The following is a 15,979-nucleotide window of genomic DNA, read 5'->3' as shown; positions in this document are numbered from 1 at the left end:
TCACATTGTCACATAGGGTTTCTGCTACAAATCCTTAATTACAAAAAGAGGATCAGATGACTACAGCATCCAATACCGGGGTCTCCAGGCGGCATGGGGGTCTTTGATCAAGAAAATCCAATTATTTGTGTATATACATTTCCCACATAGTGATTACTTCATTAATTGTCCCGCCTTTATCTCCTCCCTTCCCATCCCCCCTAATAATCAGCTCCTTTATCCAGACCAACAAACACACCATAGGAGCTTTGTGGATTCAAAGGATTTGCTTTCCCTCTCAAAGAGCCGCTATTCTTTGATGATTGGGCAGCGGCAAACTTCAAAGTAATAAATCTTATTTCTGACTGGCTGGCGGCCCACCAAAGTCCTTATCAAATTCTAAGAAGTGATCCTTCACTCTTCAGATAGTCTGGGGATATCGGCGGGAGAGGAGCCACCGCACCGCACCGCACCGCACGTTTCACCACCAAAGTCACACGTTTTTCATCCACATAAGCGCGTTTTTTATTTTATTTTTGATTAGTTTTGCGTCGAGAGGGAGGAGGACGTTTGCCATGGCAGCAGTGGCCGTACTGCGGAATGAAACACTCCAGGCTTTTCTGCAGGTTTGTGCCAAAGTTTCTCTTCACTCTGATGACTTTATGAACTCCGCCGCGTTCACTTTTGTGGATTTTGGGGCTTTTTTAACGCAAAGCGATAAAGCGCCTATCTGCGTGACGTGTAACGCATATGAACGTCCTGCTACTTTGATCGATGGCGCTCGTAGAATTTAATGGCTGATGTTAATTGCGCGTTTATGACTGAACTTTTATCGTTATGAATTTTTTTTGTGGTGTTTATTTTTGGTGCAGGTGGAATTAAAAGTTATACTCACGCAAACTCCTTGTTTCTTTCTCGGAGGCAAAGCTGGATCAGACTGAAGCGTAAATGATGTTAAATATATTAAAACTCTGTGTCTCGGTTATTCAGGATCGCACTCCGAACTCCTCTCCAGAGAACTGCAAACACTCTCCGCTGGCTCTCCTGGCGGCCACTTGTAACCGGATCGGGCATCACCACGGATCGAACCACACAGATTTCCTCCAGGTCCAATACGACCCGAGCCTCAGCTCCCCTTCGCGGTTGTTCCACCCGTGGACTAGCGAAGGGACCCCTCAGAGCTCCCTGGTCGGGAACTCTTCTTTCGGACTATCCTCCAAGCCCCAGCTGTCCGCGCACCTCCCGGGCTCCTTCAGCTCCCACCACGAACTGCCCCTCACTCCACCGGCGGACCCCTCGTACCCTTATGACTTCTCCCCCGTTAAGATGCTGCCTTGCTCCATGCAGTCCCTGCAGTCCACCTGCCCTCCCACCTACGTCCCCGCCGTCAGCTACCAAGCCCAGACCCCCATCCCGCCCGCTATGCCCGGGTTTGTCACGGGACCCTCCGGCCTTGTGCACCAGCAGCAGAGACAGTTGTCCCCGAACCCCGGAGAAGAGATCCCGTGGTGGAGCCTCCAACAGGGGAACCACCACGTCAGCCACACTTCCTCCCTCGGCCCCCATCGCTTCCAGCTGCAGAGGAGTTTGGTTTTAGGACACACGGACTTCGCGCAGTATCAGACGCAGATCGCCGCTCTGCTGCACACCAAGTCCCCCCTCGCCACAGCGCGGCGGTGCCGGAGGTGCAGGTGTCCCAACTGCCAGTCCTCCAACTCCAGCGACGAGCCCGGGAAGAAGAAGCAGCACATCTGTCACATACCGGGATGCGGGAAAGTTTACGGGAAAACTTCTCACCTCAAAGCTCACCTGAGGTGGCACTCGGGGGAGAGACCCTTTGTGTGCAACTGGCTGTTTTGTGGCAAGAGTTTCACCAGGTCGGATGAGCTGCAGAGACACCTGAGGACTCACACAGGGGAGAAAAGATTTGTTTGCCCGGACTGCTGCAAGAGGTTCATGAGGAGTGACCATTTGGCCAAACATGTCAAAACTCACCAGAACAAAAAGAGCAAGTGCCAGGAAAAGACACTTGATCATGTGAAGAGGGAGGACACCAGGACTATGTTGTAACACACACAAGCCTACAGTGAGTTTGGAAGGAAGGATTCATTACTAGTGCAATACAGTCAACAAGGTGCACTTGGATATTTAGTTGATTTCCTGGGTTGAAGTAGTTTCTAACATTGCCGGTATGTGTAGCACATTTCTGTATATACGCAGTTTCATAAATTAATCTGGGCCTGTGGAGAATTTACAGCTCATGAGTTTGAACACACTGTCTATATCATATCAAGGAAGACAAGGTTTCAGCTTGTGCTTTGATCATTGTCTTCGGTGGAAGATTTCACTCCCTTGTAAATTATATTTAATAGCTTTTGTTGAATGAAAGTGTCCGTTCTTTGCTCCATATGGGGCGTTCTTAGCATGCTCTTGAAAAGATACACTATTGTTGATATGACCCAAAAAACTGTGTGAGAATAAAGATTATAACATTTTCCCTCATCTCAGCAGAATTCATTGAAACTTTTAGTGATTTTGGCGAGCAGACAGCCCGAGGTTGTGTGTGTGTGTGTTATGTAGGTGGAATGGTGTGTTTGTGCCTCAGTGCTCAGCTCTCTGCTGCTGCCCAGCTGCACTTTGTTCACATCAATCTGAGTAACAGGTCAGAGTTGAAGAACAGTAAATCCCAGCGGTTCGCCTCATTCTTTTGCTTAGAGAAATCTTAAGATCAAGTGATTTGAGCCGATCAGGAAGGAATTATAACTTGGAAATAGTTTCATTGCTGTTTTTAAAATCCACAATCACTCTTCTAATGTCATCAGTTTAACCTTAAGTAAAATTCCTGTCCTATTTTATTACAATAAGAAATGTGTTTAAAAAAATTCCCATTGTCAAAAGGGGAAATATGCACACACTGTCTGTCTAAAATGGATTAAGAATGTTAAGCAAATGTGAAATCTACCTGAGCGAGTTCTGTAATTCACAAGATATTGGCCGCCAGCTCAGTAGAATCAGCTGTGAAGTAGCTGAGGGGTTCAGTAAACTACAGCACCTCAAAACTGTTAACGCTGCACAGGTGATGATACTGTCTAGTAATTTGAAACACAATGTCCGGCAACTTTCGGATACTTTGCAAAGTGTATTTTCATTTCGTGGTCGTGACTGAAGCAAATGATGTGATGAGGATTTTTTTTGAGGAGCTGGCAAATTGTTGGTACTTTTCAGAGAAGAACAGATACAATTAAATACTCTGCACACTAACAGCTGGTCTACTTTTCGACATTGGGTTTCATGACCCCTAACAGAGGTTTTATTCCTGTGCCAGGGTGCTTGGGTTTCTGTTTTACCTGCTACGCGTAACATTTACCTCAGAGGTGATTTCGGCAAGACCCATATCCTCAAATGAGATCCATTAAGAGAAACACTCGGCCTTTTAGCTTGAATATCATTGGATTCACATGACACAGAGATGTTCCGTGAGTATATTCTTACTTGAGTACTTCTGTCTTACCTTTCTGATGGTGACTAACCTACTTACTTAGTACCTTAATGGACAACTGTTGAAAGTCAAGTTCGCGGCACCAGACAAATCGTCTTTGTTACACTGAGCACAGTGGGTAGATTCTTGCATTTGTAGCCCAGGTTGCTTAGTTTTAACTTATTCAGAACAGTTTTGGGGAGCAGAGTGTTGACCTCTGCCAATCACTACCGTGCAGATTGAGGATTTTAAATGTCGACCCTCTGGTTGATTCTCTGACCTTTTAAGTCATTAATGTGAGTTAAAGGATGTAAGTGTGAATGAATGAGAGGCTGTCCTGTCTGTCAAATGCAGCACAGTGTGGGATCACTGAACATGCCAGTAGATGGAGAACAACTGCTGCCATTCATTGGGATTTGCAACTGTCAGGTTTCTGCCTCAACAGCGCCCTCTTTTGTAACTGGACCCAGCGTTGGAGAAATACCAACTGATATGGGCAGAAGAATAATAAATATAATATTTTCATTTGTATTCCTTTCATGTGCTTCGACATTTTCTATGCATAATCACCTCAATATTTTTCTCTGGAACTTGAAAAAAAACAAAATATCGATATTCTATCAGGTCTACTGTGGCTTTGGCATCTACCTTAATGAAAGTTTGAATAGAATGTCCTTAATGTGTTAAACTGGTACCAGCAGAGTTGTACCCAGTTTTACTAAAAACCAGCCATCGTTATGAATAGTACCACGTATTCATCATAAAAAGGGCGACCAGAAAGAAAGAGCTGTAAGATTAGATATAAGGTCTTTGTCCGAATTTCATGATCTTCCATATAATGATTTTTAAGGATGAATATGCTCAATGAACTATACTGGCTCCTTACAAAACCAATTTACATTTTGATTTGGCTTCATTATGAAAGAGTCACTGTGCTTTAGGACAATAGATGGGCATCATTAACAATTCATAATAGTTTCCCAAGTTGAACCAAGGGTTTAGAAAGATTAAGATTTAAACTAGTGTCCATATACAGTACATGACATAATTAGAGAGAGAGCGAGAGCGAGATAGAGATAGATAGATAGATTCAAGTATAAATTCAAGAGTCAATTTCTGAGTCAACTTTCAGTTCAAACCAAGTACAATTGGTCATGATGTCACTTTGTCACTAATAAGGACTTGCTTATGTGCAGAAAACCATCTGTTTGCTGGTTCAGTAGGGGCCTATTTATTGGGAGAGTGGCCTTCTGCCAAAGACTGGACTTACCTGGGCAGGAATCAATAAGACGATGTTCCGCGACAGCACAGACACTCTTAAAGTGCACCATATACCAGAGACTGAAGCTCGTCTCATGTTTGTCACAGACAGGCTCAGAGCTGTGAGGGGGTTTCATGTTCAAGCTTCACCCAATGGTTCGGACAATGCTGGGTCTCATTCAGTCAAAGACAATAAACCTTGTATTGCTGTGTAATCATGATGACATCATATCCCATCTCGTCCTAGTTGCAAAGCACAATGGAAATAAAAGCAACACAAAAACCTCTGTTGTTCTGAAGATTATTCATAGTGAACATGTTTGTCAATGAGTTTTCATGACAAGGTTCTGAAATGTTGAGTGTGATGGCAGAGATGCTTTGAGGATGTGTGTGTGATGAAATGAGATCCATTCTGGAGAGAAATTTTAGTTTTCCAGAATGTGGGAAAAGATTTACATTACAAATAATTTTCAAAAATTGTCAATCACAGATTACAAACCATAACAGCAGCAGAAAATAAAGTTAGGTCTTTGGAAGCTTGTGGTGGGATGGGAGCTGCCATCTGGAAAAAGTCGCTGCATATTCACAATACCTGTGCTTCTACATTAAGTTGTTTGAGGTTGGTTCTGGCTGTTAAAATATATGCTTAACACCCAGTCTAGAACTGTTCTACCAAAGGCCCAGTATATTTTAAACAGCAAGTATCTTCTTGCTCCCCATTATTATTCAGCAAAGGATGCTGCTTGTGCATTTCCTTTTAGTTTCGTCAATATGCTGTCTCCATGTAAGATAGACATTTAGTATAAGAACCAAATTGTTACCCTTACCAAGGATCCTGCAGCCTTACTAGTTGGGTGCTATGCAGACCGAGTAGCAGGCAAAGGTAGGACCTGGGAATACTGATTCCTGGCATCGCACACTGGTTCTTGGGATGTGAAATGTGACCTTTCTGGCGGGGCAGGAACCTGAGCCTGTGCGGGAGATGGAGTGGTACCAACTTCATGGTTAGGCTCACCTCTACACACAGCAGTGGCTCTGGAATCAAACTTCTGAAGTTGCCCAGGGTGAGAGGGGAGGGCTGAGTGCAGACGTATATTCTTAATCAGGAAAACTCCTGGAAGACAGAACAACAAAGGTTCTCCCAGGGGAACAAGAGGGTCGCCACTATGTCTCTTAAAGTCACTGGGGTAAGACCCTGACTTTTGTGTATGCCTATGCACCAAACAGCAGTTTGGAGTGTCGTGCCTTCTTGGAGTCCCTGGGTGGCATCCTGAAAAGGGTTTTGTCTGGGGACTCCATAGTTTTACTGGGGGGCCTCAATGCTCACATGGCCGACAATAGAGAAACCTGGAAGAGGGCAGATTCAGATGCACATTCTGCCCTGTGTGTGAAACAGTAGACCAGCTCGTTACCCTTGCAAGGTTGTTGGAGGGGTCATGGCAGTTTGCCCATCCAGTCTACATGTGTTTTGTAGACTTGGAGGAGGCTTTCAACCGTGTTCCCTAGATAATCTTGTGGGGGACATTGCGGGATTATGACATACTGGGGCCGGTGATACAAGCCTAACCTAAATGAGAGCTGAGTCCGCATCCTCAGCATAAATTCGAACACGTTTTCAGTGGGTGCACCGGTCCAGTTTAAGTCATTGACAGGATATCAAGGTGCAACTGAAGTAAGGCGAGGGTCCGTTTGGGGACCCCATAATCGCTTCTCTGCTTTTTGCAGATGATGTGGTCCTGTTGGCTTCCTCAGACCATGACCTTCAGCACTCACTGGTTCATAACCAACATACACAGTGATGTGATCGAATCTGAGGAATTACAAATGTTTACTGTCAATATTCGGGTTATATGTCGAGGTAGTTACAACAATAGTTTCCACACATTGTAGGTTAATAGAGCGTAGGAAACGTGTCTGCATTCTCCAGTACAGTAGATGGCGCAAGAGCCAACGAATGCAGTCCGTCGTAAAACAAGAAAAAGAAGAAGAAGAATACTCGCTCCTAACGTGTCGTTGCTTTGAAATAAGGTGTCCCACTCCTTCGGGAGTCCCGTTCCTCTCCTCTTGTAACAGTAAGACGCGCCAGATCCTCCGTGTGTGCGGATAAATGAGTGCGACTAGACGGTTAGAGCGTTTCATGTTTATCAGCCTTACATCTCGCGATAGTTTGTCTAAGCTCGGCTAACTGCTATCGAAGCTACGATCACGTCTCCGCTCGCTGTGTCGATATAAATAAAGAGTGACACAACACAGAGCGAGTCAGGATAAGAGACACCATACTATCTCTTATAAGGAGATCATACATGTGTCATAGATGTGTGTGACTGGATGCTGCTGCTCACATTTTCCACCTTTTCGTCCCCCGGTAGCCTGTTAAAGTCAAGCTAACTTCTCCTGGAGCTAAGTTGACATCCAGTGAACTGTCAGCCTGGTAGCACAACGCTGAGTGAACGGAGGACAGGGGACTGAATTCTATTGAGTTTGTGTGAAGAAAAGGTTAAAAAAATGTCTAGAGTCCAAATGCTGAGAGCGCCTGAGGGACAGCGACCAACTGCGGCTGTGGAAAAGCTCCTAGGAGCGATAGAAGCTTTAGAAGAGGAATTGTCCCAGACACAGCAGGAGAACGACGGACTACGAAAACGACTGATTGACGCCCTCAACCCGGAAGTTCAGTTACACAGGATAGGTTTGTTCACTTTTGAATATTTTATTACATATATAAATAACATATACACTGCAATTTAACTTCTGACTAACTCCATTATAACAAACATTGATTGCTCCAGGTTATTAAGTATTAACACTTCCACTATCACTTATATTGTGTTGAGAAAAAACAAACAAAAACTTAAGTCAGGCACAACCTGGAGATTTGTAAAGTAAGATAATAATGGTTACCATTTATGCTAGAACTTATCATGAGTTCCCATATTGCGCATTTTATTTTCTCTACCTCAATAAAAAAAAACTTTTTATCACAACACCGTGACTCTAACCGTGATCCCATACTGAACTCTAACCTCTCTCAACTATTTTACCCCTACAAGCTTGGTCAAATATCATCTTTTTTCAACTGTCTATATTGAACACAGTATCAGATGACATAACAATGAGCTTGCGGTTCTGCTTATATGGTAAATAGAGAGAGTAAATATTAAGTATTATGTAACACTCTGACAGTACATGTGACGAGACAAAACAAATGAAACACAAAAAAAGTATATTTTTCTTTCTTTCAACATTGCCTCCAGACATCCAGCAGCTGGATGTGCAGCAGAAGTGGAGTCCCAGCCTGGACCAGGAGGAGCCAGATCACCCACATATTAAAGAGGAACAGGAGGCACTGTGGATCAGTCAGGAGAGAGAGCACCTTCATGGTCTGAAGGAGTCTGTGAAGAATGAAGAGGATGAAGTGAAAGTTCAGTTCTCACAGCTTCATCAAAGTCAAAGTGATGAGAATAGAGAGGCAGAGCCTTCATCCAGCAGCTCAACTGCAAATGATGACCTGAAGATCCACATGAGAATCCACACAGAAGAAAAGCCATTTACTTGCTCAATCTGTGGAAAAAACTTCACTCAAAATGGAAAGCTGAAGAGACACGTGAAAATCCATACAGGAGAAAAGCCATTTAGTTGCTCAGTTTGTAATAAAATCTTCACCATAAGTGGAAACCTGAAGAGACACATCAGAATCCACACTGGAGAGAAGCCATTTGGTTGCTCAGTTTGTGATAAGAACTTCACTCAAAAGGGAGACCTGAAGGTCCACATGAGAATCCACACAGGAGAGAAGTCGCATCATTGCTCAGTTTGTGGCAAAAAATTCACCTTAAATGGAAAGCTGAAGAGACACATGAGAATCCATACAGGAGAGAAGCCATTTAGTTGCTCAGTTTGTGGTAAAAAGTTCACTCAACATCAAGACCTGAAGGTTCACATGAGAATCCACACAGCAGAGAAGCCACATAGTTGCTCAGTCTGCGGAAAAAGCTTCACTCAACCTGGAGACCTGAAGGTTCACATGAGATTCCACAGAGGAGAGAAGCCGCATAGTTGCTCATTCTGTGGAAAAAGCTTCACTCAACCGGGAGATCTGAAGGTTCACATGAGAATCCACACAGGAGAGAAGCCACATAGTTGCTCAATATGTGGTAAAATCTTCACCATAAATGGAAATCTGAAGAGACACATGAGAATCCACACAGGAGAGAAGCCATTTGGTTGCTCAGTTTGTAGTAAAAAATTCACTCAACGTGGAGCCCTGAAGGTCCACATGAGAATCCATACAGGTGAAAAACCATTTAGATGCTCAGTTTGTGGAAATAATTTCACTCAAAAAGGTGACCTGAAGAAACACATGAGAAGCCACACAGGAGAGAAACCGTTTAGATGCTCAGTTTGTAGCAAAAAATTCTCTACAAATTCACACTTGAAGAAACACATGAGAAACCACACAGCAGAAAAATTACACAGTTGCTCACCTGGTGGACAATCTGAAGATTTTATATCATGACCGATCTTGAAGATGTCCACAATCTACATTTTAAAGGAATTGTTTAAATCGTGGGCTTTTGTGTTCTACTAAATGTTTCCAAACTTAATATAAAACTAATAAAAAATGGTCAATCACAATTGTGCATGCAGGCTACGTTCACAAACTAACTGAATAATTTCCTTCTTGATGTCTGTGGAAACTGTAGGTGTTCAGAATCCTGGAAAACATTTACACTAAACATTATTTGAATTTGTTCTTCATGCCTGCTGGTGCTTGTTGTGTGATGTCGTGTTTTGTTGTTGTTGTTTTCCTTCCCTCTCCATTGTTGGGGAGAAGGAGTCTCATGATGTGTAGAACTGCATACTCCTGTAGCCACCTGACACTTGTTTCAGTGAATATACTCTAGAATGGGTGATGATGTCATCTATCAAACTCACAGTAAAGATATAATGTAACAAACAACAGGGATGTCACCTAAACTAGCACGGATACAGCAATGTCACCAGAATTGGAAAAGGCTTTTATTTTGTTTACATTTCTACTTGTGTATGACAACATATTAGTTATAATTATTTATTTTCTTCAGCTGTAAAAATAATATTGAAAATCTTCAATAATCATGTGCTCATTGTTACGCCACTCAATGCTGCCTTTAATAAATTATATTGAATGAGCTGATCTAAGCCTGGTGATGATAACTTCCTTATTTCAGGAACTTTATTATATATAAGTGTCTGCTTCGTGTCATCAAATGCAAAGGATGGTGTTCACCTTCTTTACTTTTAATTTCTCCATGTGAGAGTCGCATTTAGTGGGAGAAAACAATTCTATAATCCAAACTCGCCCTCCAGTTCAGTAGATGGAGGTGAATGATGGTGATGAAGCCAAAGTAGAAGAAGAAGAAGACCCGGAAGTGAGTTTCCGAGTTTCTACTTACGTGTCGTTGTTTTGATTCTCTGTGTCTCTCACCTAAGTCCCGTTCCTCTCCTCATGCGACAGTAAGAAGCGTTAGATCCTCCGTGTTTGCGGATAAATGTGTGCGTTCAAACGGGAGGGTTTCATGTTTATCAGCATCTCAGCTCGCGGTAGGTTGTCTAAGCTCGGCTAACTGTTATCAGAGCTACGTCACTTCTTCGCTCGCTGTGTCGATATAAACAGAGTGACAAACACAGGGCGAGTCAGGATAAGAGACACAAAACTATCTCTTGTAAGGACATCATACGTGTGTCATACATGTGTGTGACTGGGCGCTGCTGCTCACATTTTCCACCTTTTCACCCGCTGGTAGCCAAGTCAAGCTAACTTCTATTTAAGCTAAGCTGACACCAGTGAAGTTATGTTAGCCTGGTAGCACAACGCTGAGTGAACGGACGACAGGGGTCTGAGTTTTATTGTGTGTCGAGAAGAGGTTCAAAAAATGTCTAGAGTCCAAATGCTGAGATCACTGGAGGGACAGCGACCAACTGCGGCTGTGGAAGTGCTCCTAGGAGAGATAGAAGCTTTAAAAGAGGAATTGTCCCAGACACAGCAGGAGAACGACGGACTACGAAAACAACTGATTGACGCCCTTAACCCGGAAGTTCAGTTACACAGAATAGGTTTGTCCACTTTTTAATATTTTATTACACACATAGCAAAGTAAACATAGAAAGAGATGTGAATAATATTAAGAAGTCATTCGTAATCCTCAAACAGTCTACAATAAGGCAGAAAATAAACACAAACAAAAATAATGTCATAGCTTTTCTTTTGTCTTTTTCTTTTGTTTTTCAGCATTGCCTCCAGACATCCAGCAGCTGTTTGTGCAGCAGAAGTGGAGTCCCAGTCTGGACCAGGAGGATCCAGATCACCCACATATGAAAGAGGAACAGGAGGCACTGTGGATCAGTCAGGAGGGAGAGCATCTTCATGGTCTGAAGGAGTCTGTGAAGAATGAAGACAATGAAGTGAAAGTTCAGTCGTCACAGCTTCATCAAAGTCAAAGTGATGCAGACACAGAGGCAGAGCCTCCATCCAGCAGCTCAACTAGGAATGGAGACTTGAAGATCCACATGGAAATCCACACAGGAAAGAAGCTGCATAGTTGCTCAGTTTGTGGAAAAGTCTTCAGACAGAATAAAAACCTGAAGAGACACCTGAAAACCCATACAGGAGAGAAGCCATTTTGTTGCTCAGTTTGCGGAAAAAAATTCACTCAAAGTTGCACCATGAAGCAACACATGAACATCCACACAGGAGAGAAGCCACATAGTTGCCCAGTTTGTGGTAAAAGCTTTATCATAAATGGAAACCTGAAGGTCCACATGAGAATCCACACAGGAGAGAAGCCATGTGGTTGCTCAGTTTGTGGTAAAAACTTCTCTACAAATGGAGACCTGAAAAAACACATGAGGGTCCATACAGGAGAGAAGCCATTTCCATGCTCAGTTTGTGGTAAAAACTTCTCTACAAATTCACACCTGAAAAAACACATGAGAACCCTCTCAGAGAAAAAACTATTTACTTGCTCTTTTTGTTGTGAAATCTTTGCTCAACATGAAGATCTGAAGGGTCACATTAAAACTCATAAAGAAGAGAAGTCGTATAGTTGTTCAATTTGTGGTAAAATCTTCACCGTAAATGCAAAGCTGAAAAGACACATGAGAATTCATACAGGGGAGAAGCCATTCAGTTGCTCATTTTGTGGTAAAAGTTTCTCTGAACATGGAGACCTGAAGGTTCACGTGAGGATCCACACAGGAGAGAAACCATTTAGTTGCACGTTCTGTGGAAAAAATTTCACTCAACATGGAGACCTAAAGATTCACATGAGGATACACACAGGAGAGAAGCCACATAGTTGCTCAATATGTGGTAAAACCTTCATCATAAATGGAAATTTGAAGACACACATGAGAATCCACACTGGAGAGAAGCCATTTGGATGCTCAGTTTGTGGTAAAAACTTCACTCAACGTGGATCCCTGAAGGTCCACATGAGAATCCACACAGGAAAAAAACCATTTAGATGCTCAGTTTGTGGAAATAATTTCACTCAAAACAGCGACCTGAAGAAACACATGAGAATCCACACAGGTGAGAAACCATTTAGATGCTCAGTTTGTGGTAAAAAACTTTCAACAAATTCACACCTGAAGAAACACATGAGAAATCACACTGAAGAAACCCTGCATTGTTGCTCACCGGATGGGCGATGTGATTGATCTTGAAGATATCCACAATCTCCTTTTCAAAGGAAATGTACAAATCATGATCTCCTACTAAATGTTTCAAAACTTATCATACAACTTTGATAGCCAGTAATAATTGTGGCTCCGGAGTCGGGACTACATTCGCAACCAACAGAATGATGCCTACTCGATGGCTGTAGTGGGCTGAAACTGTAGTTGTTCAGAATCCTGGGAAAACATTTACACAAACCATTATTTGAATTTTTTCTTCGTGTTTGCTGGTGCTTGTTGTGTGCATGTTGTCTTTTGTTGATGTTGTTGTTTCAATGATTAATATTCAATGAATATACTCTGCACTGGATAATAATATCTTCTAGCAAATTTACAGTAATGATATCATGTAACAAACAGTGATGTCACCTAAACTAGCATGGTCACACTATTGGCAAAGGCTTTTATCTTGTTTACATTACTTCCTTTGCCATGTATATGACTACATATTACTTATTATCATTTGTTTAGAAAATAAACAAACAAAATATTATATCAAATATATTCAATACCCCATGCTAATATTTATGCCACCTAGTGCAGTCTTTAATCAAATAGATTTCATAGTAAAACAGATGTATGTAGTCTTCCTGTACATTGATTGTATGGGAGATTACATTTTTCACAGTGGAGCTAAGGTTCAGTCATCCGTATCAGACTCCAGACTCTTTCATCTGACATGATCCTACTTCGGTCCTGCGGTGGCCCTTCAAAATAAGGTGAACATGTTTGTGAAGAGCATTGACGTCAGTTACTTTACAAAGACAAAGGCGGGGTTGAAATGTTGATAGTGCAGATGCATTGGGATCTGACATAAAATGTTAGACTGATAATATAAACAAGTCCAGTAATAAACTAAGAGGATCAATTATCATCCATTTTGTTGTGTTTATTTTCTGGTGAAGATTGAGGTCAACACTTGCTGTTTTCCATAGTCAGGGCGTTAGTGATGATTGAAGATTTCTGGAATCTGAGCTCACCCTCCAGTTCAGTAGATGGAGGTAATAAAGAGAAGTAGAAGATGAAGACCCGGAAGTGAGATTCCGAATTGCGGCTAACGTGTCGTTGTTTTGAAACTCGATGTCTCTCTAGTGAATCTCGTTCCTCTCCTCATGCGACAGTAAGAAGCGTTAGATCCTCCGTGTTTGCGGATAAATGTGTATTAATACACGGGAGGGTTTCATGTTTAGCAGCATCTCATCTCGCGATAGTTTGTCTAAGCTCGGTTAACTGCTATCAGAGCTACGACCACTTCACCGCTCGCTGTGTAGATATAAACAAAGAGTGACACAACACAGAGCGAGTCAGGATAAGACATACCAAACTGTCTGTTATAATGAGTTCGTACATGTGTCAAACGTGTGTGAGTGGATGCTCCTGCTCACATTTGTCCACCTTTTCGTCCCCCGGTAGCCTGTTAAAGTTTAGCTAACTTCTATTTAAGCTAAGCTGACACAAAATGAAGTTATGTTAGCCTGGTAGCACAACGCTGAGTGAACGGAGGACAAGGGACTGAGTTTTATTGAGTTTGTGTGAAGAAAAGGTTCAAAAAATGTCTAGAGTCCAAATGCTGAGATCACTGGGGGGACAGCGACAAACTGCGGCTGCGGAAGAGCTCCTAGGAGAGATAAAAGCTTTAGAGGTGGAATTGTCCAAGGCACGGCAGGAGAACGACGGACTACGAAAACGACTGATTGACGCCCTCAACCCGGAAGTTCAGTTACACAGGATAGGTTTGTTCACTTTTGAATATTTTATTACATATATAACATTGTATATAACATATACGACACTTATTTTCTTACCGTTATTTTTTGACATAACAATGAGCGTGTAGTCATGTATTTTAAAAAACACAGTTAAAGAAGTTATAGATGAAATTATTAAGTAATACATAACTCTCAGACAGTACACATGTAGACAAACAAAAAAAGAACACAACAAAAACTTTCCTTTTTAAAATGTGTGTGTTTCCACATTGCCTCCAGCCATCCAGCAGCTGTTTATAGAACAAAGGTGGAGTCCCAGTCTGGACCAGGAGGAACCAGATCACCCACATATTAAAGAGGAACAGGAGGCACTGTGGATCAGTCAGGAGGTAGAGCAGCTTCATGGTCTGATGGAGTCTGTGAAGAATGAAGAGGATGAAGTGAAAGTTCAGTCCTCACAGCTTCATCAAAGTCAAAGTGATGAGAACATAGAGGTAGAACCTCCATCCAGCATCTCAACTAATTATGCAGACCCGAAGATCCACAAGAGAATCCACACAGGAAAGACGCCATATAGTTGCACTTTCTGTGGTAAAGACTTTGCTCGACCTGCACACCTGAAGAGACATATTACAGTCCATTCAGGAGAGAAGCCATTTGTTTGCTCAGTTTGTGGACAAAACTTCAGTCAAAATAGCAATCTAAAGACGCACATGAGAATCCATACAGGAGGGAAGTCGCATCATTGCTCAGTTTGTCGTAAAACTTTCACTCGACTTGAAAGCCTGAAGGTCCATAGGAGAATCCACACAGGAGAGAAGCCTTTCAGTTGCTCAGTCTGTGGTAAAATCTTCACCATAAAAGGAAACCTGAAGAGACACATCAGAATCCACACAGGAGAGAAGCCATTTGGTTGCTCAGTTTGTGCTAAGAACTTCACTCAAAAGGGAGACCTGAAGGTCCACATGAGAATCCACACAGGTGAGAAACCATTTAGATGCTCAGTTTGTGGTAAACATGTTTGTACAAATTCACACCTGAGGAAACACACGAGAAATCACACAGGAGAGAAGCCATTTGGTTGCACAGTTTGTAGGAAAAAGTTCACCTTAAATGGAAACATGAAGAAACACATGAGAATCCACACTAGGGAGAATCTGTAGTTGTTCAGAATCCTAGAAAACCTTTACACAAAACATTATCTGAATTTGTTTTTCATGCCTGCTGGTGCTTGTTGTGTGCATGTTGTGTTTTGTCGATGTTGTCTCCTGTTGTTGGGGAGGAGGAGACTCATGATGTGTAGAACTGCATGCTCCTTTCCGGGCCACCTTACACTTGCTTTAATGAATATACTGAATGGATCATGATGTCGTCTAGCAAACTTACAGTAATGATATCAACAACAGTGATTGCCACAGTGAAGTTATGAGTTTATCAAAAATATGAACATGTTTGTCAAGAGTATTGATATGAGACAAAGACGGGTCTGAAATGTCGATAGTGGCGATGCTTCGGGAACTGACATAAAGTGTTAAGCCTTCATGAAATGTTGGTTGAGTTTTGAATTACCTGATCTAAGCCTGGTGATGATCAACCTCTTTCCCTCATGAACTGTAGCATCTCTGTTTATTTCCAGAGTCCCTGCCAAAGCTATGCACACGCAAAAACAAAAAGGCTGATATTGTTGATGTCCCCTAACCTAGCACTAACTAGGGTTGTTATCATTTCAAAAGAACTTGCAAAGGCTTTTATTTTGTTTACGTTTTCTTCCTTCTCCATGTGTTCATGACCACATATTAGGTATTATCCTTTGTTTATTTTCTTGCTGATTGTTATG

At 42.2% G+C, this 15,979-nt stretch overlaps 2 protein-coding genes across 3 annotated transcripts; both read left to right on the top strand.

Annotated features, from left to right (window-relative positions):
• The first annotated feature begins 434 nt into the window (after positions 1 to 434).
• sp5a (Sp5 transcription factor a) lies at positions 435 to 13,307 on the top strand. Its single transcript, XM_076169805.1, has 6 exons — positions 435 to 605; positions 970 to 2,045; positions 7,198 to 7,403; positions 7,969 to 9,216; positions 10,577 to 10,810; positions 10,986 to 13,307. The coding sequence occupies exons 1-6, from the start codon at positions 555 to 557 to the stop codon at positions 12,413 to 12,415; spliced, it is 4,245 nt and encodes a 1,414-aa protein (XP_076025920.1). The 5' UTR covers positions 435 to 554; the 3' UTR covers positions 12,416 to 13,307.
• Positions 13,308 to 13,377: 70 nt separating this feature from the next.
• LOC143015766 (uncharacterized) lies at positions 13,378 to 15,979 on the top strand. Of its 2 annotated transcripts, none has more exons than XM_076169825.1 (2): positions 13,378 to 14,166; positions 14,443 to 15,979. In XM_076169825.1, the coding sequence occupies exons 1-2, from the start codon at positions 13,986 to 13,988 to the stop codon at positions 15,303 to 15,305; spliced, it is 1,044 nt and encodes a 347-aa protein (XP_076025940.1). In that variant the 5' UTR covers positions 13,378 to 13,985; the 3' UTR covers positions 15,306 to 15,979. The 2 variants fall into 2 exon arrangements, with proteins under 2 accessions (XP_076025940.1, XP_076025939.1); XM_076169824.1 differs by having other exon boundaries at positions 14,422 to 15,979.

The sequence above is a fragment of the Genypterus blacodes genome, unplaced genomic scaffold, assembly GCF_046128005.1.
Source record: "Genypterus blacodes isolate CSIRO-AG114 ecotype Tasmania unplaced genomic scaffold, CSIRO-AGI_Gbla_v1 ptg000214l_1, whole genome shotgun sequence".
In the NCBI taxonomy this organism is placed as follows: Eukaryota; Metazoa; Chordata; class Actinopteri; order Ophidiiformes; family Ophidiidae; genus Genypterus; species Genypterus blacodes.
The sequence above is the reverse complement of the archived record's forward strand: the minus strand, read 5'-3'. Positions and strand labels throughout refer to the sequence as shown.

What these genes read in the sequence shown, in the direction of transcription:
- sp5a (XM_076169805.1), top strand. Translation starts at nt 555, where the DNA reads ATGGCAGCAGTGGCCGTACTGCGGAATGAAACACTCCAGGCTTTTCTG. An exon ending in CACTCCAGGCTTTTCTGCAG is followed by an intron (nt 606 to 969) that starts GTTTGTGCCAAA and finishes TCGGTTATTCAG; the next exon opens with GATCGCACTCCGAACTCCTC. An exon ending in GAGGACACCAGGACTATGTT is followed by an intron (nt 2,046 to 7,197) that starts GTAACACACACA and finishes AATTCTATTGAG; the next exon opens with TTTGTGTGAAGAAAAGGTTA.
- LOC143015766 (XM_076169824.1), top strand. Translation starts at nt 13,986, where the DNA reads ATGTCTAGAGTCCAAATGCTGAGATCACTGGGGGGACAGCGACAAACT. An exon ending in AGTTCAGTTACACAGGATAG is followed by an intron (nt 14,167 to 14,421) that starts GTTTGTTCACTT and finishes CATTGCCTCCAG; the next exon opens with CCATCCAGCAGCTGTTTATA.